The sequence below is a fragment of the Apium graveolens genome, chromosome 10, assembly GCF_009905375.1.
Source record: "Apium graveolens cultivar Ventura chromosome 10, ASM990537v1, whole genome shotgun sequence".
Taxonomy (NCBI): domain Eukaryota; kingdom Viridiplantae; phylum Streptophyta; class Magnoliopsida; order Apiales; family Apiaceae; genus Apium; species Apium graveolens.
The window spans coordinates 115793601-115816773 of NC_133656.1; the positions used below are offsets into that span (position 1 = coordinate 115793601).

At 32.6% G+C, this 23173-nt stretch overlaps 2 protein-coding genes across 2 annotated transcripts; one reads left to right on the top strand and one right to left on the bottom strand.

Annotated features, from left to right (window-relative positions):
• Positions 1-16843: 16843 nt before the first annotated feature.
• LOC141690877 (uncharacterized) lies at positions 16844-17713 on the bottom strand. Its single transcript, XM_074495633.1, has 2 exons — positions 17411-17713; positions 16844-17185 (listed from the first exon to the last, which is right to left on the bottom strand). The coding sequence occupies exons 1-2, from the start codon at positions 17711-17713 to the stop codon at positions 16844-16846; spliced, it is 645 nt and encodes a 214-aa protein (XP_074351734.1).
• A 1604-nt stretch (positions 17714-19317) lies between these two features.
• Positions 19318-21355, top strand: LOC141692957 (auxin-responsive protein IAA20-like). The gene is made up of 4 exons (XM_074497927.1): positions 19318-19952; positions 20057-20334; positions 20447-20555; positions 20732-21355. The coding sequence occupies exons 1-4, from the start codon at positions 19780-19782 to the stop codon at positions 20775-20777; spliced, it is 606 nt and encodes a 201-aa protein (XP_074354028.1). The 5' UTR covers positions 19318-19779; the 3' UTR covers positions 20778-21355.
• Positions 21356-23173: the final 1818 nt, after the last annotated feature.

Sequence of the window (23173 nt, forward strand, 5' to 3'; positions counted from 1 at the left end):
CTGAAAATTTTGCCTATAAATATACTATTATAAACCCTATTTTTGCCTCAACCAAAAAGATTTACAAAACCCTAATTCTCTCCATCTCCTCCTCCTTCATTACATCGTTTTCTAGGTGGAAACCGGTGGAGTGCTTCACACTTGAGGAGCAGCTGCTAAGAATCTCCGTTCATCGTTCTTGGATCGATATTAAAGACCTCCATCTTTCCATTAGCGTAAAGCTTCTTAAGGTAAACATACTGAACTACGAATTAAATATTATTTTTCGCATGGATCCTGCGGAGGGTTTCGATTTTTTTTTAAGATTAAATTTACGTTTTCGCTGCGTTTATGTGCTAAAAACCCTTCATCAGCTCCGTCATAAACTGAGGATTTTTCTTCTTAGGAATAAGACATATGTTGGTGCTATGAAGCTGAGCATCAAAGTGACCCGTGTCAAAAAACTTCTTGATAATATTCACAACATCATTTCCAATAATATGCCAGTGTTTTTGGTAGAATCCCGGACTCATCATGTCGGGGCCCGGAGATTTGCCGGGATACGTGTGAAACAGGGCTTTCTTTACTTCTACATCTGACACTTCTTCTAGAAGGATATTGTTGTGCTCTCCTGAAACCTTCATCTGAACACAATCTGTAACTAAGCTCTATTCAGTATTTGACGCCTTAAATAATTCTTTGAAATAGCTCACTATCACATCTTCTAACCCCGAATTCCAATCAACTGAAATGCCATCTTTATTCCTGAGATTTTTGATTTGATTTATAAACCTCATGTTCTTGGTCGCTGCATGAAAGAATTTGGTGTTTTGGTCCCCCTCCTTCAGCCACAATTGTTTGGACCTTTGTTTCCAAAAAAATTCCTGTTGAGCGTAGACCTCAGCAAGCTGTTTCTGATTCTCCTTTATTACTTTAACCAGATGAGTCATATCTTCGGCCTTTTAAAGCTTTAATCACTCTTTTACATGCCTGGATTCGACGTTTGAAACTACCTGTGATTTCTTGTCCCCATTCGGATAAGAGTTGAGTACATTCAATGATTTGTCAAAAAATGATCTGCCTTGATTTCTGTCCCAAACATCCACTACTAGTTGTTGACACATTGGCTCATGGAGCCATGCATTTTCAAAGCGAAAGGTTCGATTTTTGACTATCTGTTGAGCTTTATATGTCTGAGAGATTACAATCTTCTAAAACATCAAGAAAACCTGTGATTAAAGATTGAGGGTACGACGACCACCTCTTTTATCTTCTTGTGAGCAAACATTATTCATTTCGCCTATCAACACCCAAGGTAAGGAATTATTAGCAAACAAATGCGAATGAGTTGCCATGTTTCATACCTTTTATTCCTATCAGGCTCGCCGTAAATTCCAATCAAACGAAAAGAGTTGTTGTCCTTCATGTGAACCACAACATCAATATGATTTTTATAATAGGAACGCAAAAGGACCTCATCCTTATTCCGCCAGAGAAAAGCAAGACCACCACTATAACCTTGAGATTCTACTACAAGCACCCCTTCAAAACTAACTGCTCTTTGAAACCTTTATACAATAGCTTTCTTACTAATAATTTCACACAGGAAAATTAAGTCGGGTCCCTTTTGGAGAGTGATCTCCCGAAGCTATTGAAAAGCCCACGGGGTCCCAATCCCATGGCAATTCCAACTTAGTAAACTCATGATGATAGGCAAGCACTCACATGAGTACTCGCCCCATATACATTTTTTGGAATTGAGCTATTACCTGAATTTACATCAGCCATTTCAGTCTCAGTAATGTCATCCGAGTCCATTAAAACTTCTCTAAACAAGCCTGTTTTTTTCTGAGTCCAGCCCATCACATGTCCTTCTCTTTTTTATTTCAATTATCCCAACATCTTTTTTGCTTATCACGTCTGTAAATTTTGTTGAATTTGTTTGAGAAATGTGATGGCCAAGATTCGCACCTTCGTCGAAATTTTGAAATACCAGATATCCTTGATTTCGTCATTTCTCAACAGACACCGGCTTTTTAGGAGTAACAATAGGATCTTGATTGCTCTCATCGTCTTCGTCCCGTGTGCTCGAAATCTGTGAATCTGCTGCATGGAAACTATCCATATCACCATTTCGAAGCCATTTGGCTCCTATTGGTTTTACTTGTCTTCGAAAAGGAGCTCTCATCCCGGCACCATAAGATTTCGCTATTTTGCTCTCCGCTTTTTCGAATAACTGACTGCAGAATCGTTCTGAATGACCTATAATGCCACAAATAAAACAAAAGCTTGGAACATTTTCATATTTAAAGTTGATCCAAAACCATGCATCTCTTGACATTTTAAGTTTCATACGTCTCTTTAAGGGCTTTGCCAGATCGAGTGAGACCCGAATCCTCAAATATTCTCTCCATACACCCGTGAAGTTTGTTGGGAAAGCTTGAACATAATTTCCTACATAGTTACCAATTCCTTTAAGAATTGTTTCTGACATAAAACCGACCTTCAAATCATGAACCTGTACCCAGAGGTCCATGGTGTTCAAATCTACGCAACGAGGATTATGTCCTTCTTTTAGTCTCGACATCACCAAAGCTTTATTGTTAAATGACCAAGGGCAGCCCTCCATAACCCGTTTAACGTCGATCTCATGATAAAACCGAAAGAGATATAAATTTGAATCCAACTCCTTTATATAGACTCTTTTACCTGGCTTTCATGCTAGAGTGTGTTGCATTGCTTCAAAATCAATACGTCCTCATTGATAAATTGCCCGACAATGAAAAGATTTGCGTTAAAGGCTTGACTGTGTATGCTATTAGTCCCCAGAACTTCTTCGTTAATCTCTATTCATCCATCTTACTCATCCTCCAGAGAGATGTTATTCATTGTTTGAGCTGGATTGCTAGCCATGATGAGAATAAATGACAGAAACAAGAATGACTATTAAACGAAACTAAAGAGACTGTCTACACCATGTCAGATAACAAGACTCAAATATAATGCAACACAACGTATCAACATAGAAGCATAAAAACAAAAGAAAATGGTAGTTAATCAATATATCCCGGCCAAGTCCTACTATGAAGTACCCATTCACCTTTGTTTCTAGTCAATTTATAATCTCATATTTTAATAAGAGAAATTACCAAAAATATTAAATTTCCCTTATTTTTTTTGCAATTTTACTATCTTCTGAAAACTTTTGCAAAAATATGAAATTAACCAAGATCAAGCAGAAATGTAACTAGGTGAATCGAATTTTTCTTTGGTTGCATTTGAGGTTAGACAAGGTTACATGGAGTTGCATAAATTCTTCGAAACTTGCATTTGGTTGAATCAAGTTGTATAAAATCGTATTTTCGCAAAAAAATGGAAAAGAGTATTCTTGCAAATAAAAAAGTATTTTTTTCAAATTTTCAAAAAAATTATAGTATTTTTGTAAAAATATTTTTAGCCTTAGGTATCTTTTTAAAAAACTCTATTAATAATTATGATTAAATCAAGTGATTGTGTCTAATTTTTTTTTAATATTAAAATAAGAAATTATATAAAAAAATAAAGTGTTTTTTGATTCTTGATTCCAATTAGTTTATCAACCAAATACCAGGTAACGATATCATTCTCATCCTATCTTTGAACCAAACCGGTAATATTAGGTATCAAGTTCCAAACTCATTCCAGTCTAACCAATTGCAACCCAATACCACCTAGCAAATCAAACGGGATCGAATAGTGGCATGGGGAAATCGGATTGAAAAGGTAAGAGGTTTAGCTATCACTTATATCATGTGTTTGGTCTGGTCCTTATATTTAATTTAAAATATTTTTAATTATTATTTTAATAATTAATTTATTACAATTTTGATTAATCGATTAATTTTTTATTAAAAATTTATAATTCAGTGCTTAATTAACGATAAAACAATAGAAATAAGTTCTATTCCTTGTACTCTTCTTTTATTTTATACCTTCCTCCCCTTGGATATGAAAATTCATAACCAAATATCAAGTATGCACTTTAAATGAATGAAAACCTTATCTAATTTTGAGAACACTTTCGACCAAACAACTCCTTAATAACCATTCGTTTATTCTTCATCTATTAATCTATTTTCTTTTTCATCCATTAATAATTACTACACACTGTTAGAGAGTTCTAGGTTTAAAAGACACAGTTATGCATAAAAAGGTGAGCGGTGATTTCAGTTTTGAATTAGTTGTGTTGGCGAACAAAGATTGTCTTTGAAATCGTAGTACAATCGCCTTTGGAGGCGAGCAGCGGCCAGCGGTACGCTTGGGTTACTAAACCCCGACCAAACCAACGTTACCTGATTCGAGCCGATTATAATTCAATTCGAAAAAATTTAAATTGAATTTCAGTTAGAATAAAAATTATTAAAAAAATGAATGAAGTGGTAAATTTTAATATTTTTGATGTAACCCCTCCAATACCACTGCATGCACTGTGATAAATCCAATAGCAATCCAAAAATTTAAATTTGGGACAGACACCCCAAATTCTCCTCTAACAATAATTCAAATGGTGATCCAAACTGATCCAAATTTGGATCACTACTTTTCACTAATCCAAATTTGAATCACTTGATTTAATATAAAATAATGGTTTAGTTATTTATAGTTTATGAGATTTTCAATTAATTTTTGATTTTTTAAATATATAATTAATAACAAAATATAATTAATAGTTAACAAAATTTATTTTTAAACTAAAATTTAAAATAATGAGAAAACTTAATTTTATTAAAATTTAAATAGAAGTAAATTGAAGAGTCAGAAGTGCCGGATCCAGAAGTTTGAGAATATTCCGATCGATGAAAATAATCGATTCCAAGAATTCATGTACCGCTTTAGAAAAATTAAAAAAAAAATAAAGAGACACATATTGCACATAGAAATGCATTAATTGAGCATTTGTTGGAAGAATATACTAATTCGGAAAATTAGTGTGTATCAATAATATTTTGTATGTTAATTATTACAATGAATGTGTTTTTTCGTGAATTAAGTGCACAATTTTAATATTTTTATGTGTATTAATTTTTTTTGGTTTAATTAATTTATAAAATGTTATATATATTGTTAATAATGATTAAACGATAAATTTAAGATAAAATTGTTTAATATGATATTTATATATTATTATATGTAGAAAATAATTTGAATCAAATATTTGGATCACATTGTTGGAGTTAGTCAGATCAGTATATTTGGATCAGTTGGTGATTCAAATTTGAATTTTTGGATCACAACTTTTGGAAAAGGTCTTATAGGGCGAGACTGAAATATGGTTTTATTAGATAGGAAATATAGAAGAAAATGTACATTTAAGATATAAAAAAATGTTTTAAAACACGTTATGAAATAATTTAATCAACGTTGCTAACATAAACAAAAGGAGTTCATTTACATCAAATCATACCGTATTTAATTTGGGGACCAATTTCATACTCTAAACATTTTTTAAATTTTTTATCAAATATAAATTTATTCAGAACCGGTAAGACTTTTACTGTGACTTTTTAAAATCATGATTTTTTAAAATTTTGGATTGTTTTCACATAAGGATTGGAATGATTTCCAGATTTGGAATTTTCAAACATTTCTACATTTGTTGCACATTTTAAGTTCACTAACTTAAATCCCGTGCAAAGAGAGCTGTCAAACGGATAATTCGGATACGGATATGTCTGCATCCGTAATCATCGGATTTGAATACGGATAATATCCTCTTTATTTTGGATAATATCCATTTTATTTCGGATACAGATAATATTCGCTTTTTCTCGGATACTGATGCGGATATTTCGGACGAATATCGGATTTTTTGAATTTTTTTGTTGCCCCAACCGTTTTGACGATGATTATAGAAAATTTTCTACGATTAAATACAAATAATATATTTATATATGTATAAATTATGTGTACAATTATATAAAATTTGTATAAACGTATTATTTAATACATTTACGCACACTATAAACTAAAAAAAAAATTAAAATTATATATAATTTAAATAATATATATGTATTTTGTTTCGGATTCGAATATCCTGAATTCGGATACGGAGAATATCCGTGTTTTCTTTATATGGATAATATCCGTTTTTTCTCGGATACGGATGCAAATTTTTCGGACGAATATCGAATTTTTCGAAATTTTTTGACAGCAGCAAAGCCCGTGCTACTTTTATCCTATTATTATTAAAGTTTTAATATTTTATTTTTAAATGGTCTTTCTGGGTTCAACAAAAGTTCTTTCTCAACAAAAGTTCTTTCTCGTTTAATATTTTATTTAGATTTAGATTTTTTTCTTATTTTAAAAAACATTATAGTTAAAAATTTAATGCGACTATTTAAAATAGTGTATTTTTTAATACAAATGTATATTATAATCTTTTATCTCATAGTATAATTAAATTTATCTTAACATACTTGTTACTATTTTATCCTTTTGTTATTAAGATCACTAAATTATATATAGTATATTTCAAGTACTTAGAGATAATATGTGAGTTAATTGAGAAACTAAGAAAATGTGAGATACTATATTTATATTGTTGGGAATATGTTGTGATCTTGATGATTACATTAACAAAACACCTTAATAGATTCAACTTAGTGAAAATTGTAGCACTCAACGGATAACCAAATATAGTCCCGTCGGATGATTCAATATAGTCCCGACGGATAATGATTTGACATCCACCGAGTGAGTAGCCTATGTAACAATAAGTCATGTAGTACATTTCTGCAAACACCTTTGCATAGATTCTGTAGTAGCATATAAGTCATGTTGACTTTAATTAGATATGCAGAATAGGTTGATTAATTGTAAATATAAGATGTCTTGTAATTCCGCATAAGTGAAATGAAGTCAAGTGTCAAATAGCTACCTGACGGATGATCAACAAAGCTTACCGACGGATGATCAACAAAGCTCCCGACGGATGATAATCATGTACCCGACGGATGATCAACAAAATTTTCGACGGATGATAATCATGTACTCGACGGATGATCAATTCAAACATCTGTTGACAGTGACAACACAGTCACATGCGTCGAATGTTTGCAAAAGGAATGTGGCAGCCTATTCAGCTGGGTTTTTGAGAACAAAGAAGTATTATCATTTACATGCTATTATGAAGATATTCAAAGATGCTGGAATAAAGTAGTGAATCATCATAGTATTAGACTTGATATGTTTTGTTTTATTATCTTGTCTTATTATTATGTAATCTTGGTGATATATAAACCAAGAGTAGCAAGTAGAACAAAACGAAAAAGACTAAGCAAATACATTCTCAGAGAAACAATTGTAAGCTGTATCCTGTAGCATTTCTCTGTAAGTTTAGTTGTTCATATTTGTAAGTATCTGTGAGCTATTCAAGCTTCACAGGGTTCTCTTGATATATATATATATATATATCTGGTGGATACATTCAAATCCACCAGAAAGTTCTTAAAGACTTGTGTTTTGATTCATCTAACTCTTCATTCCGCATTTTGCAAATCAAACACTTATATATTATTAAGTTAGAACCATTTTTTTTAATCTGAAAAAGTAGTTAGAATTACATTCAACCTCCCCTTCTGTAATTCTTGTTGTATTGTTAGGGACTAACATATATAATTATTCTTTTTTCTTTTGTATCTTTTATTCTCATTGTGAAAATATTTAGTATATTGTCTTAGTCCGATACGTGCTCCTTTTAATAGCTTTAAAATTAATATTATAATCAAATATTTAAATTACTATTTTGACCTTGACAATCAAATTATTTAAGCTCCCTTATTTCAGTTATATATAGGATATAATTCGACTCGTGACAATTTTTTTTCCAAATTCTATTATGCCAGACATTTTAGCAATTGAATTACTTAATTATTTGTTCAAAAAGAAAGTGACCACAATAAAAATTATGATATGCATTTATCAAATAAATATCCGGCATATATATTCCTTTAACAAATATGTACCCCTTCAAAGTAAAATTCAAGTATATTCGCTATCATATATATGCAAAGTTAAATTTAAACTAAAATTTTATATTAAACTAAAACCCCAAAATTTTATTGAATTTTTTTTGATCAACAATTGATATTTATCCAAAAAAATTTGTTCTCCAATCAGTTATCCGTTTTGTTAGGCGAAAAGTTTTGCTACATCACACAATATATACTTACGAATCATAAATTATAGTATACTTATTCAATTATATCTAGACACAAAATATATTTTATATAATATATATTTATGAATTATAGAGTATAATATATTTATGAAAAAAATTGTGTGTTACATATAATTTGTTATACGACATATAATATAATACACAATAGTTTTTCAAAAGTTATATGTAATTTATAGAAAGTTGTTTTACACCTGATAGAACTTGTACATTATTTTTATATTATGTTTAATAATAGAGCTATCCGAAAATGCAATTTATGAAAATTAAAAATATCATGAAAAAAGTACTATGTTATGAATCATAAAAATATTTATAATAATTTTGAGATTCTAATTAGATTACAAATACTCGGTGATCGATGGCAATAATATGAGACTCACAATTAATGGAAAAAAAAACAGGATTTATGTAGTCTAAGCTTGGAACTCAAGCAAAGGTAGCAATGTTAATGATGCAACTAAAGGGAGGGAACATGGGCTTTGTTTATTGTTTCCTTTTCACCTAAATAAAATGCAGTCTTCCGGCAAAAAAAATAAAAATAAAATGCAGTCTTCTATAACACGTCTCTCTCTCTATTTCCAGTTTTTGATCTTTACGAATTATCACACGCAAAGAGTTACACGTGCGATTTCACTACCAATAAACATTATGTTTTGTCTTGGAACCACTTTTGTCTTGTTTCCTAGAGACGGCCATCGACATGAATTTGTGGTTAGAATATTAATTTTAAAATTGTGATTTGAAATATTTATAAAGATCCATTCAATTTTATGGTTCACAATTCTTTTTAAAATATGTGATTTTTTCCATATGCACGGCTAATATGGAAGTATATAATTTGAGAGCACAATATTAGATATATTGATTCGAAAAATATGTTCGTCCTAAACAAAGGCGGGGTTTATACAGACCGGTCTGAGGTCTTGTATTCTCTGGTGAAGATCAAGGGCCTTGACTTCTAGATGTGTTTGAGTTTATCTAATAAAAAAATGAAAAATAATATCTTATATTTTGTGAAAGAAAATTCAAAAATTAAGAAATTTTTAGAACGACATAACACTAAACATTTGAGACTTTTTTTATAGTGAAATACATGAAAAGTTAAAAATTAAATCATTAAATTACGCCTGACGAAAAAAAAAGAAATTAAATTATGAAGTTCCCAATGCACAGAACACTTTTTTAAACTAAAGGCAAGAAATCCCTTAAAAAACAACCACAAGACCTGTTCGTATAGCTTTGTACAAATTCATGTACATGTCTATGCCGGTTCCTGGAGTGTGACGTCTGTGCATGCATGCGTTATATTGAAACAAATAATACACTATACTGGGTCGGTCTATTCGGAAATTCAAGTCTGTCTGATTTTTAAGATGTTTTTTAAATATATAAAAGATATAATTTTTTCTCTATTTTCTTGAATTAAAATTTAATAGTTATAATTTAATTCAGAAAAAAATTTAAAAAATAATATATAAAACTATCATCTTCATTTATCTTAAATTATGCATAAAAAGGTGATTTGTATAGCGGGATAAGTAAACAACTAACGAGCACATGTGCAGGATGACGAGGACAGCCGGAGGGATGTTATTACATACACCAAGGGGGCAGATGACAGACTCGATGAGCTCATATATTATAAAACTGAGATGAAAAATCTAATCTTCTTCGATATTGACTAAATAATAGTAAAAGTAGTGTCATGTCTTCGCTTTAGTAAAACGTTTCCAACCGTGAGAGTCTCTGGATTCTATGTTCCCCGCCCTGTCCGTTTGTCTGCGCACTCCCTTCCTTCCCTTGTTGTGTCATAATTTTGTAGAAATATAACCTCACTTATGCTAATAATAAGTATGTATATTTTAAATTGGAATACAAAGATGCACGCTAACTTGATAACTTTTATTCTGCTGCTGCAAATATATAATATAGAGACACAACAATAGAACATGACAAGAAAATAGGAACAATCAAACTCAAAATTCTACAACAACTCTACTGCTAACGTTTATTTCCTAGAGTTCCTAAAAATACTCTGCAAAGCAAAGACCAAGTCATACTCTGATTTCTTTGCCAGGAAAATAAAATAAACGAAATAAAACATCAATCAATAAACAAGTTTAGAATAAAACCCAACAAATTCTCCGTTAGTCTAAACTTGTTTTGTCTACGTTTCTGACTCCCAGCAGATGCCTCGTCCTTTCGAATTTAACTGTCACCAGAGCCTTTGTAAGCAAGTCTGCTCTATGCAATTCCGAACGAATGTGTTTCACAATCACTTCTCCCCTTTCAAAACACTAAAGATGATAGCAGACATCAATATGCTTGCTGCGTCCGTGAAATACCGGATTTTTGGCCAAATCTATAGCAGCTTTATTGTCAATGTACATCGTGACTGGTCCCAACTTTTCACCTGTTATTCGAGTCAGCAGATTTCTCAACCATATGGCTTGGCACGCTGCTGCAGTTGCCGCCATAAATTCAGCTTCGCACGACGAGGGAGCTACACATCTCAGTTTTTGTGACACCCAAATAACGAGACTCTTATTCAAATAAAAAGTCATGCCTCCAGTACACTTCCTATCTTCAACATGACCCACCAAATCACTATCCGGTTAACTTGTTATCATATTATTCTTGTTGTCCCTTGTGTAAATCAACCCAAAGCCTAGAGTTCCCTTTATATAACGAAGAATACGCTTCGCTGCATTCTGGTGCAAAACTGTGGGTTTCTCCATAAACTTACCCACAATGCCCACCGCGTATGCAATATTCGGCCTTGTGTGCACTAAGTAACGAAGCCCCCCAACTAAACTCTTAAACTCTGTAGTGTCAATTGCAACACCCTTTTCATCTTTGTGCAAACACTCCTTCGCCACAATTCTTACTTTATGTTTTACAACTTCACTACTCGCGTCTCTCTTCAACTTGTAAACCCATTTTAAATCTATAACCTTTCTCCCTTGTGGCAACTTGGTTAAATACCATGTCTTGTTTTTTTCACACTACTAGAAAAATGCCCTTAGACATCGGTTATAAACCGATGTCTTTTTTTTAAAAAATCGATGTCTTCGCATGTGTAGAGAAAGATAGGGGTCTTTAACATCGGTTTTTAGCCGATGTTAAAGATGTACACAGACATCGGTTTTTTTAGCAAACTGATGTATAATTAGCCTTTTTTTGAATAAATTGTTAAAACTAGATTGTCAAAAATGGTATTTAGGAGGTTAAATAGCACTTTAAACATATAACAGGGAAGCACTTTTAATTGATAGACATCAGATTCTTAAACAAATTGATGTCTTTTTCTGTATTTTACATCGGTTCATTTGATAAACCGATGTTAGACTTGTATTATAACATCAGTTTTGTTCGAGGAAGCGATGTGAAACTTCTACTTTAACATCGGTTTTCTTTCATTTTACTTTTATATACTTGCACAAAGCGATGTGTTTTAACATCGTAGATATCGTTTTCTTTCCAATAATTTGATTTGTTTTATGAACATGAAATGTTTTAGTTGTGTTCAAATCGAAACTCTTGGTATGAATGATTTCCCTGGTATGAATGACACCCAAGCCCAGGAATAATTGTAAGGAAGAAGCTAAACAAATTGATGCATGGAATAAAGGCTCATACCTTATATATAAGCTTTGTTTCTTCTTTACATGAATTACACCTTAACATTTTCAGGCATTACATAAACAATCATTATTGCAACTACCCACATATAGGATTACAAAGATATAGCTCTGGGGCAGCAATGGTCTAATACAATTTTGTGTCATAAATATCTATCTGACCTTCAATCCTTAAGAGTTATAGCAGACTCAGGTGTTACATGACTAAGCCTTACGGTGCCAAGAATATATTCAGGCAATTCGTCCTCTTCCTGTCCCTGCACATCCAATAGTTGTTGTGAGCATTTATTCACCCATGTAATTGCATAAAAATGTAGTAAATGAATCACATATTAGGAACTTCATTAAAATTCATTGGTGATAAACTCGAACAATTCAAATTCTTTTTTTCAAGAATAACACAAGATATAATGTATATGCACAAGCAAAATGACAAAGGGGAAATGTAAGACCTCTATTAATATTGTAAGATCAAAAAGTAGACTTGTTACATATCCAAGGTCAAGGTCGATAACACTCCTTGCTACCGATGATGAGCCAATATCTACATCAATCTGCACACGTGATACTATCATCTTAAGGCCCTTGCCAACCAAAAGATACGATATTTGCAGAGTTCTTAAGACTGACAAGTTCTAGAACATGCTAAAGTTTAATTAACTCTAGAAAATTGTCATGTCTCAAGTATCTACAAGTTACTGCTTTTCCAAGCAAACAAGCTTTTGTTCCAACAGCACGTTTAACCATCCAGTATCCCTGTTTATTTTATGAAATAATCAATACCACACATCATAATTAACGATATTGTAAAAACTAAACAACAAAAAATGTTTAAATACACAGGATGGCTCTGGTCCTCTGGAGAATAATGTATAAATAGAATGATTAATGCCCTTTATATAATACTAAAAAGTAAGGAATAATGTTTGTGAATTTTGAAAATTCGATACAAGTGCCACATGTAAAATAACCAAGGCAGGAATGAGACCAGGGTTTTGATAGTTGAGACAGACATAAATCGTAGGAGATATCACATTAATACTAAATTGTGTCATAATAGAAGAGGATTTATGCAATTTTCAGATGTATTAGCACATGTTTAGTATTGAAAATCTGTACTACACTACTACTACAATTTACTTTTTATTAATTTCATTTCAGTATTGTGTAGCATCAAGTTTTTGACTTTCAGGAAGCATCATTTATTTTGGGATGGGGGTGTCTTTTGTACAAATGTATCGTGATGGTAGTCTTTTAAAGTATATTTCAATACAATTATTTATATCCACCAGTGAAGAAATATAAAAAACGGAAATCATGGCTTCATTTCGTTACTGCATGAGTTACCTCAATTATACTTGGAATAAGTTTAAATCTTGAGTCACAGAACGCATTACTCTCATTGACAAATCGACCCAGCAAAGAGTTCTTCTTTACAGGCCTCTCAGCTGCATAATAAAGAACCAGACTATAGTTTGGTCTAGCAGGAACCTGAATATACAATCTAAGAGTTATGGTTAAAATACAATTCATTACTGCTAGTACATTGTCTACATTGAATGGTAAAAAGAGCTATGCATAAGTTAAAACTATTTCACAACTTATAATAAATCAAGAGTCAAATAAGAATCAAGGTTGATAGAGGACAATAAGAAACCAAAAACAATATTTATTATTTATATTGTCAGCCAACAAATATCACATGTTTAGTTCATGTGTCAATTATATTCTTCTGTCCACACTATAACCTGATATCACATGACTCTCTCTATCTCAGACACATATATTACTAATTATTTAGATTAAAAAAAGCGGACAAAGTTTTCCAGGCTATCCGCTACTCAGTATGTTGGCTAACTTTGTATGTTTGGAGTGTTCTGTGTGTTAAACGCTAATTACAAAAGAAACATTGTTCATGATACAAACACAATTGATATTGGTATTAGTCGTTGGTGGTAATGCTCATGGTTTTCATATGATGGTTGCTCCAACATCTGAGTTCATGTTTTGAAGTAATAACCATCAATAGTATTTACTGGTAGTTGTTCTTAAAGTTTGTTTGCACATGTCTACTTGACTTGCAGTCACCACTAACTAGATGCTTCGACAGTAGACCTATGTTCCACTCACCAAGTTACTATCCGATAAACATGGTGCTACAGGATGTAAATTTTTTGGTCAAAAATTGGTAATCTTGCATAACGTGGAGCAAGAAGCAGAGTTATGTGGCTACATATAAAATTGGTGATTCCTATGCCATGTGTTATAACCAAGCAGCTCTCCGTATTCCTCCCAACTTCATCCAAGTTTTTCATGATAGAAGATAGAACTATAGATATATAGATTGATAGCCATTTCATTTAGGTTTATATCCGAGCAGCGACTATCACTACTAATCATCTGATGAACCTAGATTGACTTACATAAAAGAAGCTATATTATTCTCTTTATTTTTCGACACTTAAGTGAGGAACACAACATAAACAACATAAACTAAACATAAACAACATAAACTAAACAGAACAAGAACAAGAACAAGAACATACACAACATAAACTAAACAGGATCCATATACATTCATCTATTAAAATTAAACAAGAACAAGGAGGAACACATGCATCTTTTAAAATAACAAAACATACACATGCATGTGAAATCTTACCTAATTGAGCAAACCCACTTCAAGATTAACCAAACCCAGCTCCAGAGACCTAAAATCAAAGTCGAAAAAACATAAAATAAAAAAATAAACTTGATTAAAATCAAAACATAAAATTTGAAATTAAATTCGAAAAAACATACTTTTCACACACTAATCGAGTAGTCCAGACTTGCTTCAAGGCTCTTCAGCACCAATCAACCTCGATTTATGAATTAATCGAGTTTATTAATTCATATAAATTTTAGGGGTTTTAAGTTAAAGAGAGTGAGTGAGAAGAGAGACAGTGAGAGACAAGACAGTGAAAGAGAAGATAGAAGAGAGACAAGAGAGTGAGAGAGAAGAGAGAAGAGAGAATGAGAGAATGAGAGAGCAGAGAGAGAGAGAATGAGAGAGCTGAGAGAGAGAAGGGCGAAACTGTTTTGGTATAATGGGGGGAAACTAAAAATAAAAAATTTGGTTAAGGGGGAATTTTTTGGTGTATTTACGGGGGAAAGAAAGAAGCGGGCGTTTTTTATTTTTTTAAAAAGCGATTATAGACATCGGTTGGTTTAGATACTGATGTCTTACAACACCTTTAACATCGGTTTTAAAGCAACCGATGTTAAACTTTTAACATCGGTTACAATTCTAACCGATGTTAATGGGGTGATGTCGTAGGCACTATTTCTAGTAGTTTCAACATACTCCATCTCTTGATTCATCGCCTTTTGCCAGTTCGCATCTTTGGCTGCTTGTCCATAATTAGCTGGCTCGTCTACTCCCATCAACAACAATTCTTCGTCCTCAATTTCTACCTCCTCAGTATTAGCATAAACATCTCTTAGTGATCTGAACTTCCTTGGTTCGTTGTCGATGTATGAATCAGTACTCCCTGAGTCACTACCTTCACTTATCTGTTCATTATCTGCAGATACATCACTGTCTGCTTCAGGAAGAGCATCCGTTGGTTCGTTTACGTCGTAGTTCAGCACAAAAAAAATTTCGAGGGGAGTACCAGTTTCACTTGTCTCCTCAGACCAGGGCCACGACTTCTCTTTATCGAAACACACATCCCTGCTAACGAGCACTTTCTTGGTTGTTGGATTGTACAACCTATACGCTTTAGTTCCAGGTTCCTTTTCAAGATTTACAACAACTCTACTTCGATCATTAAGTTTTTTCAGATTCACATTTGGCACTTTCATATATATGCAACACAGCCAAAAACCTTTATGTGCCCAACTTGTGGTTTTTTCCTAGACCATGCCTCATAAGGCGTAACATTATATACAGCTCGTGTGGGCAATCGATTGAGTATATATATTGAATGCCTTATAGCCTCTCCCCAGAACAAACTAGGCATTTTCATTGTTTTGAGAAAACTCCTTGCCATTTCAATCATAGTCCTATTGCGTCGTTCAACTATCCCATTTTGCTGAGGCGAATAGGGGGTTGTGAAATGGCGATTTATTCCAGCTTCTTCACAATAAGTAATGAACACTTTAGACATGAACTCACCTCCGCGATCAGTTCTAAAAGTTCTAATATTTCTATCATTTGTCTCAACCAATGCATGAAATCTTTTAAATGCTCCATAGGCTTCATCTTTATGACTCAATAAATAAGCCCACATTACACGAGTGTAGTCATCTACTAAAAGGAGCACGTACCTGTTGCCTGCAGTCGTGTTTGGCGATATAGGGCCACAAAGATCGCCGTGCACTATTTCCAAAGCTTGCTTGGCAGAAAAATTCGATTTTGAAGGAATGAATTTCTTGTTTTCTTTGACATCAAACACCCCTCACATATCTCTTTCGGTTGATTAATTTTGGGCAGGCCATGTACCATCTTTGTTTCTGACATTAACTTCATCGCTTTGTAGTTAACATCTCCAAACCGCATATGCCATAACCAGCTTTCTTTCTCACAACTTGACAACAAGCACTTATTTTCACTAGTGTTGAGAATGATTTTATAAAGTCTATTCATCAATTTCTTTACCTTCATCACAAGATTTCCTTGACTATCCCGTACCCACAAGAAATCACCTCTCATAACCACCTGATTACCTTCTTCTGACAATTGACCGATGTTGATTATGTTACTACACAACGATGGTATATAGTACATCTCTGAGCGTCTTCTCTTCCCCATTCTTGCACTTAAGAACTATTAAGCCTTTTCCAATTTATGTTGACCAACGATCCATCTCCAAATTTCACTTGTCCACCCACACTTTCATCAAGCACGCATAATTTGGATTTTTGTCCCGTCATGTGATTGCTAGCTCCGTTGTCAAGATACCATAAATTTGATTCCACCTTATTCATCACTCCTTCATTACTCAGTTTTTGGTGTCGTTTCTTAGTTGATCAGCAACACGATTTCTTCCTTTTCTTCCTTCTCAGCCAACAATAAAGCCGGTTCACCGTCCGGTATCTGTGCAATATTCGCCTCCTCCCTGGTATCCCTGTCACATTTTGGTTTTTGACATTCTATGGCGAAGTGTCCATAGCTGCTACAGTTGAAACACCTGATTTTGCTTTTGTCACGAACACCACGCACTATATCTTTTCCACGAAATTCAAAGTTACCTCGAGGCCTTTGTCTTGAAGTGTCTGTTCCTCCCCTATTTTCTCGTTTCAGCCATTCGTCCCGAGTTAACAAGAGCTTGTCATCTCCTCTTTCTCGTTTTGCCCACTCCTCCTTTATGAGCAATAATTAACTCCCACTACCTTCACTCGTCCCTTGTAACCTTTCTTCATGCGCCTTCAAGGATCCTATTGTTTCCTCCACAGACATCACCTCCAGATCTCCAAACTACTCAATGGTTGAGGCAATTTGGAGAAATTTCGTAGGCACAACTCGTAGCAATTTCTTGACTATATACAACTCAGGTATGGTTTCTCCCAAAACCCGTATATTAGTCACCAAACCACTGAGTTTTAGATAAAAATCGTCAAGTGATTCAGACTCCTTCATGCTCATTGCTTCGAATTCAGCCTTCAATGTTTGAATTGTAGCAGTCTTTACGCGTTCAGCACCTTGACACGTAATCTTAGTGGCCTCCCATGCCTTCTTTGCAGTCCGTTTCTCAGCGAGTGACAGGTGTATGTCCTCAGGAATTCCCTGGTAAATCACCGCCAAAGCGATCTTATCAATTTTGTCCTCCAGATTTTTTTCAGTTGTCTCTACAGCTCTCCAAACTCCGTGAGCTTGCATGTTGACCTTCATCTTTATAGCCCATGTTGTGTAATTCCCTATAGTCAGCATAGGACAACTCAAGCTAACGGCTCCGTCTTTAATTTTTCCTGGTTCTACCGTTGACATCCTGGGCATGAACTTGGGCATCAACCAATGTCCCCTTGTGCTCTGATACCAGATTGTAGAAATATAACCTGACTTATGATAATAATAAGTATGTATATTTTAAAATGAAAAACAAAGATGCACGCTAACTTGATAATTTTTATTCTGCCGCTGCAAATACATAATACAGAGTCACAATAATAGAATGTGGCATGAAAATAGGAACAACCAAACTGAAAATCCTACAACAACTCTACTGCTAACGTTTATTTACTAGAGCTCCTAAAAATACTCTGCAAAGTAAAGACCAAGTCATACTATGATTTCTTTGCCAGCAAAACAAAATAAACGAAATAAAACATCAATCAATAAATAAGTTTAGAATAAAACCCAACAAATTTATATATTATATGTATAATAACAAATATACAGATTTTACCGTATTTACCTCAAATTGATCCCAATCTAGAAATCTGAGTAAATTGTGAAGTATGGACTAAATTTTACCAAACGGTTAAAGATCATTTTTTTTTGACAAAACATCAGCCACCTTATTGAACAATAAAATAATATCTGACAAAATATATTGCAAATTTCAAATTTGATGCAGACCCTGAAATATTAAAATAGATAAAATTCAGTTACAAACATGTAATTTACTCTAAAATCTTTCAAAATATAACTTAAAAATTTACTAATTTTTGAGTTCATTCGAGATTTCATTATTGATTAACTCCCGTCTGATTGCGTCTCCGGAATAAGTACTAAATGTAAGTAGAATACATAATTAAATTGCAGTAAGATCATGATATTTCAGGCGAGCTTATAATTTAGATGATATCTCCCTTGCCAACTTCCATATCCCAATATTTTTAATTTCTTAATTGAATAATAATATCAGTATTGTACCAAACATGACAATGATTTTAAGTTAACTCTAATATTAAGCAAGCAAATTAATGAGTAGAATTGAAAAACAAGCAATTTCAAGCATGTGAATATCTGATTTGTCTTGTTTATTAATACAGGCTAAAGTACTGTATCTAGATAGAAATGGGCATGCAGTACAGAATGACATTTCAACGAGTTTTTGGTTTTTTATAGCAAAATTTATTTGGTAGATTGCATATCTATCACGATTCACAAGTCGTGTAAAATACTCTAGAATGTATTTCACGTCTTTTAATTATTCAATATTTAAATTAATTTAATTTTAAAATTTAAATTAATCACTATGAATTATTTATATATATATATATGATATATTTTATTAAGATAAGGTCATTAAATTGAATATTATTGAAATATATCTCATTAACTATTTTTATTAATTTTAATTTTTAAATAAATATGTATATTAAATATCAAGCAGTTCTGATTTTCGATTTTGTATGTCGAAAGAAGAATAAGCGGTAGAAAGCACGATAATGACGATAACATGCAAGACTTGAAAAGATTTATATTAGACTGGACTGGGGTTGGTTAAAATGTTGTTGAAAAGTGTCAAAGTCATGTGGTGCAATGTATGAGACACATATGCATTGTTTGTATACAAGAGTGTACATATGTTGCCTCACATGTTTAGAAACATGCATTGTATAGAAGAACCTCGGCTTGATTTTGTGAATTTGTGTTGAGTTTTTAAGTGCATTGTTTTGAGTTTAGATTTTATTGTCGGGCAAATAGGCTACATAAATGAGGCCAAATGGAACTTGTTCAGAATCATGCCTCCCCCACCAAACCTTTTACTTCTCTGCCCCTCCTCTTCTCCCTACCTATAAACCTGTTTTTTTCCTTTTGATCAACATCACTAGCTTTCTGTTATAGATGACAACTTGATGTCTGTTCAATCACTGCAAAGTACCATGTTACCCTTACCATAAGTATATAATGTAATAAATGCGTGCATTGTAATTTGTAAGTTTATTTGGTTCTTTCATTTGGCATGCCGCAAGGTTCAAGTAGTCAAAGTGATAGGAAATAAAGGAGGGATGAGAAAATACAGGGCAACAAGAGAGTCATCATCATCAGCCTCATCAACAGACAGCAGTAGCAATTACCAAACTCTTGATTCATCTATAGCAATGAGAACCTCGTCAAATCTCGACACTGATCTTAATCTCGGCCTCAGTATTTCTACAACCACCTCCAACTTTTCTCCAAGGTATTGTGTACAATTTTAACTTTTGTCATCACTGGTGGAACAAAGGTTCCAAATGAGCTGTATAGTTTTTTCTTAAAGTAAGGCTAATATTGTGTTTTGTTCAGGCAACAAGGATCGGCCAATTGGCCAGTAAAGACACTAATGCGCAGAGTACTGATCACAGCAGAGGGAGAAGGGAATAACATTCCAGGGTCACAATCATCGTCATCGTCAAGTAAACGAGTGATGCAAATGAATAATAATATTGGTGACAGTAGTTTGTTTGTGAAAGTAACTATGGAAGGTAGCAAAATTGGTAGAAAAATTGACGTGTTAGCTCTTCATAGTTATCCACACTTGATCAGTTCTTTGGAACATATGTTCAGCATTCCATATATTCTCTGTAAGTGTCTTCCCCATATTACATTAAATTAAATTCCATCGACTAATCACTTGGAAAGTTGAAAACTTTGAATTAGCATGGACTAATTATATCGAAAGTTGAAAATGTGCAGGGGCTGGAGGGGAACAGGGTACTCATCAGAAGAGATATAGCTGTAGTCATGTGTTAACATATCAAGATCAAGATGGAGACTGGATGATGGTTGGAGATGTTCCTTGGGAGTAAGCCTCTGTTTCTTTTTTTACAACTTGATAATACACTCTGATCGACATTTCAGTTTTTATTGTTTGATTATTTGCTGTCATTGATGAGAATTTTAAGTACAGTATCGGAGAAATTAAGCTATAGTATTTTGTAATAACTCTGCTAATTACTTGTTCAATTTGTGTTTATGTAGGATGTTCTTAACGGCTGTGAAGAGACTGAAGATTACAAGCATATAACGCAGCTAGCTGATACATCACACTTGTAATCCTATCTATCTACCTTATTTCCTGGAGATCAATGACATAACATAACATTTCGGGTGACGAAGAAAAGGTAAGTATCTTGGTTGAAAATGTCTGGCATATTGCATATCAGGGCCTTTTGCAACTGCCATTATATGGATCTCATGAACTCACATATCAGCGCCTTTTAGCAACAGCCATTTTATTGATCTCACGACGAAATCAGGACCTTCTGCAACGGCCATTTGATGGCTATAATAGCACATCAGGGCGTATTGCCAGTTCACAGGATCTACATATTCGACTTATAAGTTTGTGGAGCTCGACTAAACAACTTGAAAGGATATACTTTAGGCATCTTTTTCCACAGGCAGCTAGAAAGAGTATAGCCGGGGGCTTGTATACGGGCTTTAGAATCTTTTGACATGGTGTCTTTAATTTAGATATTATGGCATGATGCAGTTTACACTTTCAACCTTTCTGGCGCAAGCTAAAATCAATTTTCCATTACTGCACAAGTATTTTTGTCAAAACAGCCATGATTGTGGATTTCGGAAATTATAACTATTCAGTTGAGATATAGATTTATAATTTATTGAGAAATTTTTAAAAAATCAGATAATTTATCGATAATTTATCGAAAATCGGTCAAATCGTTTATGACCAATTTTATAAAAATCGATCTATAAGTATATGCCGTTATCTGTTGTAAAAAATCTTGTATTAAGCAAGAATCAAATTGCCTATCATTAGTTAGTGTCAATCACTATATGTTAGGTTTCTGTTTTAAATCTAATAAATCATGCATTTGTTACAACATATAAGTTAAGAAATATCTAGTTTATTAAAGATATTTTGTCACACATAATGTATACGGGCATCCGAATTCTTATTTTATCATATATTTATTAGAACATTTCCAATCATACGAAATTCTCAACTAAAAAGCTAAGTGGCATATCAAAAATAAAATTTATAAAAAATATTTAAAAAATTCATGACTCCAATAGAACAAAACTCTTATCTATAATTTTAGACAACAATTTTATGTTGGCTATATTTGTGGAACCTAGCCTGTAGTGAAATTTTCACGGTCATCAGCTACTATATAAAAATAATACATTCTCTTTAAAATAACTTCAAATAATAATAACATATTATTTTTAAAATATATCTAATCATTATAACCAAATCCATCGAGAAAAATTGTATTATAGGTTCATCAAATTTTACATATCAATTACTTAAGCTATCTTATGCAATCATTTTATCTACCACTCTTGGAGACGATTTTATAATAATATTACATAAGTTGAAAAAAATAATTAACGGAGTTAAAAAGGACAATGAAATTTTCAATATTAAAGTATCTAAATATGCCTACTAGGTGCTTCCAAACTAAATGGAGAATAAAAAATATAAATATATAAGCTAACAATGCACATTTAACAATACATGCTCCCACTTACCTCCTAAATCTTATTTTTTATTAAAAAATTTCAAAAGAGTTTATTCATATAATAATTTCTAATTTAATAAATGTCAAAGTTTTTAGTATATTGTACATCTATACAATACTATAATAACCCGAATGAGTTATAATTTGTAATTTGGTTAACCCCTCATTTTGGTTATTTCTTTCGATCTTGACCATTGGATCTTATTCGCCGAATAATCAGAGCCATTAGATCTAAATACTAAAAAAATGCACTACACATGTTCTCGGGTTTGAATCCCGTCAACAACAAATATTTATATTGTTATCTAAAAAAATGCACTACACAAGTTCTCATATTCGAATCCCGTCAACAAATATTTATATTATTATTTATAAAGATACATATAAGTTCTCAAGTCCGAATCACGTTAACAACAAATATTTATATTATTATTTATAAAGATATATATAAGTTTTCAGGTTCGAATCTCACTAACAACAAACATTTACATAGATATCATCAATCATATACTATTTATACCATTTGAATTTAAATTGAAAGTATACACAATGAAAGTGTACTTATATAATCATTATATAGTATTTAATTAATTATATAGAATTTTAATAAAATTACATAAAATAAAAATAAAAATATATAAAAATTAACCAAGACATGTGCATCGCACAGGACGTAAGCTAAAATGAGTGGTTAACCAAACTACAAATTTATATTATATTATAATAACCGGAATGAAGTATAATTTGGTATGCCTTTTTTTGTTGGTTTGGTTATCCCCATTTATAATCGTCGGATCTTTTTAATCAAGTGATCAGGACCGTTAGATTTAAATACTAAAAGAATGCATACTACTCAAGGTCTCAGGTTCGAACCCCGCCAACAACAGATATTTATATTATTATTTATACACTACTAAAACTCTCTGGTTTG

Coding starts and splice junctions, on each gene's coding strand:
- LOC141690877 (XM_074495633.1), bottom strand. CDS start 17,713: ATGAAGGTCAACATGCAAGCTCACGGAGTTTGGAGAGCTGTAGAGACA. Junction 17,186..17,410: donor ATCTAAAACTCAGTGGTTTG/GTGACTAATATA, acceptor TTGCTCATAAAG/GAGGAGTGGGCAAAACGAGA.
- LOC141692957 (XM_074497927.1), top strand. CDS start 19,780: ATGAGAAAATACAGGGCAACAAGAGAGTCATCATCATCAGCCTCATCA. Junction 20,335..20,446: donor CAGCATTCCATATATTCTCT/GTAAGTGTCTTC, acceptor GAAAATGTGCAG/GGGCTGGAGGGGAACAGGGT. Junction 20,556..20,731: donor GTTGGAGATGTTCCTTGGGA/GTAAGCCTCTGT, acceptor GTGTTTATGTAG/GATGTTCTTAACGGCTGTGA.